The 2,809-nt window shown below is 55.4% G+C and overlaps 1 protein-coding gene across 1 annotated transcript in view; it reads right to left on the bottom strand.

Moving 5' to 3' along the window:
- Positions 1-1,455: 1,455 nt before the first annotated feature.
- ERMN (ermin) overlaps positions 1,456-2,809 on the bottom strand; it is a 3,903-nt gene continuing 2,549 nt past the window's right edge. Inside the window, exons 3-4 of the mRNA XM_019470411.1 lie at positions 1,951-2,117; positions 1,456-1,737 (exon numbers count right to left, since the gene is read on the bottom strand). Of these exons, the coding sequence (XP_019325956.1) occupies positions 1,456-1,737; positions 1,951-2,117 (449 nt within the window). The remainder of the gene's footprint in view (positions 1,738-1,950; positions 2,118-2,809) is intronic.

Here is a 2,809-nt window from a genome sequence, read left to right on the forward strand (position 1 = left end):
GACATTTGCAAAGCTTAGTCCCAACTCAAGACAAATGTCTGTAAAATAGTTTAAAAAAGACTGCATCAGCAATACTGTAGTTACACAAAGGTTTTTAAAAATGGAGAACGGTTGTGTTCAGATGACACAACCAAATTATGCATAAAACTTGCCTGGCTTTGACAAAAAAAATCTGTAAAATTTTGCATCTAAACTTAGCGTGAAAATTGAGAAGACATGTAAGAGAGGCTAAACTGGTGGCATTCGGAAAATACAGGTTTCTGGTAGTGGCCGGTTTTGCCAGGTGAACACCAAAGCACACACAGGCACGTGCCGTGCACCGTACGCACAATGTGTAAGCCGCTGCCCTCCAGGCTGGCCCAGACTCCAGCTGTGCCGCTGTGGATGGCACCAGTCACCGGTACCACCTCCCCAAAGGTGCCTCTGCCCCGGGCTGGTGGGGTCAGGCACCGTGGCCGGCCACCACTGACAGCACTGCCCACGGCCACACGGGACGACTGCCCCTGCTCTGGGAGGGGGTCTCCAGCGGTGGGGCTGGGGGAGGGAAGGCGGTGGGGAAGAGGAGCTGCTTCATCGCCGGCAGCGGTTTGGGCTGGCTGCACCTGTGGTTTCACGCCCAGAACAGGCGGGCTGGAAGGCAGCGCTGCGTGAGCCCGGCAGTACCCGCGCTGCAGGCTGCAGCAGGCAGGCGATGTCGTGTCTAAAGACATCCACGCTGACACCTCTCGCCCCAACGGGCAGGGGCCAGCGGACGGTACCAGTCCTATCTGGTGCTGACTACAGTGCTGCGTAAGGAATCCAGCTACCCATGGGAGGTGGTAGGGATGGCAGTGAGGGAACTGGGGCCTTGATGCCTTCCCATCTTTTTTAATTCCTGCACATCAGCATCTACACACGAATGCAAATATCCTTCCATCCCACCAGCACAAGGTGGAAATGGATGGTCGCTAACAGGAGGCAGCTGTCAGTGCACCGTGAGACGCCAGCACGGATGGACAGCAAAACAGAGCGCGCTGCGGTTGCAAACAGTTGTCTCTTTTATTATTCACACTGCCCTGGCCAGTGTTACTGGAGCTGCTGCGCTGCCAACTCATTACCAGCACGGCTGACGGCATGGACCACGTGTGTGTCGGCAGCTAGAGAAGCCCCAGCCAGTTCAAGACATCCTATTGTTTGAATACGGTTACAAAAGGTGGATAGAAAATAAGAGGATAAACTTTAAATCAAATGGTATTATATTTAGCAAACTGATCATTTATTTTCCTGCGCTACGGATGTCTCTGCCCGCTGTCAAAGCGAAGATGTTAAATTTTCACAGTGAATTATGAAATCATATACAAAAAGGAAAAAAGCAGTGACCTCATGTTGTGTGGAGAGATATGTCTTGGGGGAAACAAAAAAGAAAAACAAAACCAGAGTGAACGCTCGGCTCGTTAAGCAATTCTCCACCTCAGTTTATAAGTGCATCATGGATTCAAATTCATCGATTCGCTGTTTGGTGTTTCCTTTTCTAATCCTCCGGTAGGAGATTGTGTTGTATCTGGAATAGCTGTGTCTGGAGATATCATTTTTTTTCCCCAGGCTGGGCTGCTCCCCTGGTTTCTCCACCTGGGAGTTGCAGCCAGGGCTGGCCGGGGGAGATGCCTCCTTGCCGCTGTCTTGCTGCTTTAGACAGGACGCCTCGCTGTTCTCCCTCTTGATTTCGATCACCTGAACTTCATCCTCTTCAGTGTCCTCCTCCTCCTCCTCCTCCTCCTCCTCCTCCCTCCTCCTCTCCTCCTCTCCTCCTCTGGAGATATCATTTTTTTTCCCCAGGCTGGGCTGCTCCCCTGGTTTCTCCACCTGGGAGTTGCAGCCAGGGCTGGCCGGGGGAGATGCCTCCTTGCCGCTGTCTTGCTGCTTTAGACAGGACGCCTCGCTGTTCTCCCTCTTGATTTCGATCACCTGAACTTCATCCTCTTCAGTGTCCTCCTCCTCCTCCTCCTCCTCCTCCTCGGCTGCATTCCCTCTCCCATCAGCGCTGGCTGCGAGGGTCTCCGCCTCCTCCCCGCCGGGGCTGGCCGCCGTCCCCAGCTCTCGCTCCCCACTGCCCGCAGGCGTCCCCTCGCTGCCCGGCCCTGCAGCAACACAGAGGGAGTGCGGGTGAGTACGGTCTCAGCACCGCCTTCACGCCCCCGTCGTACGTGCTCTTGAGGTAACATCACTTTTGGAGACTTACCAGCTCCTGCCACCAAAGCACCCATCCTCCAGAGACTGCCTGGTGAGGAGTGCCCCATGTCTCCAGGCTGAACCGCCATCACCACGGATGCTTGCATGTGCTTTAGAAAGGCTTCGTACACTGCCAAACTCACTGCTTAAGGCCACCTGCCCTTACATTTTTTAATGCCCGTCTCCTTTATACCACCTTTCCCACGGAGCCGTCCCCACTACCCTCCTTTAAAAGGAGAGGCGACGCAGATGCCAGTGGTCAAGCCTCGAGGAGGGAAGAGCAGCACAGCATCCCCGCTGCGCCCCAGGACCAGAGGCACTGCCCCCCTGCATGCACCAGATCTGCTCCTGCCCTCTCAGTTCCACGGCTGGCAAACATCCTACTGCAGGGCCCTGCTGTGGTGCCTTTCCAAACGGCTTTCCCAAAGCTCTCTGCCTTGGGCAGGTGCTGGACCCAATTAGCCAAACTCCCCATTCTGGAGTTGTTGCCCCCTCCCCGCGGGACAGACCCCACCACGGCACCAGAGGGTCCTGCCTCCCCGGGAGAGCACGGGAAGGGAAGGGAAGGGAAGGGAAGGGAAGGGAAGGGAAGGGAAGGGAA

The sequence above is a fragment of the Aptenodytes forsteri genome, unplaced genomic scaffold (genome assembly GCF_000699145.1).
Source record: "Aptenodytes forsteri isolate BGI_AS27 unplaced genomic scaffold, ASM69914v1 Scaffold174, whole genome shotgun sequence".
Lineage (NCBI taxonomy): Eukaryota > Metazoa > Chordata > Aves > Sphenisciformes > Spheniscidae > Aptenodytes > Aptenodytes forsteri.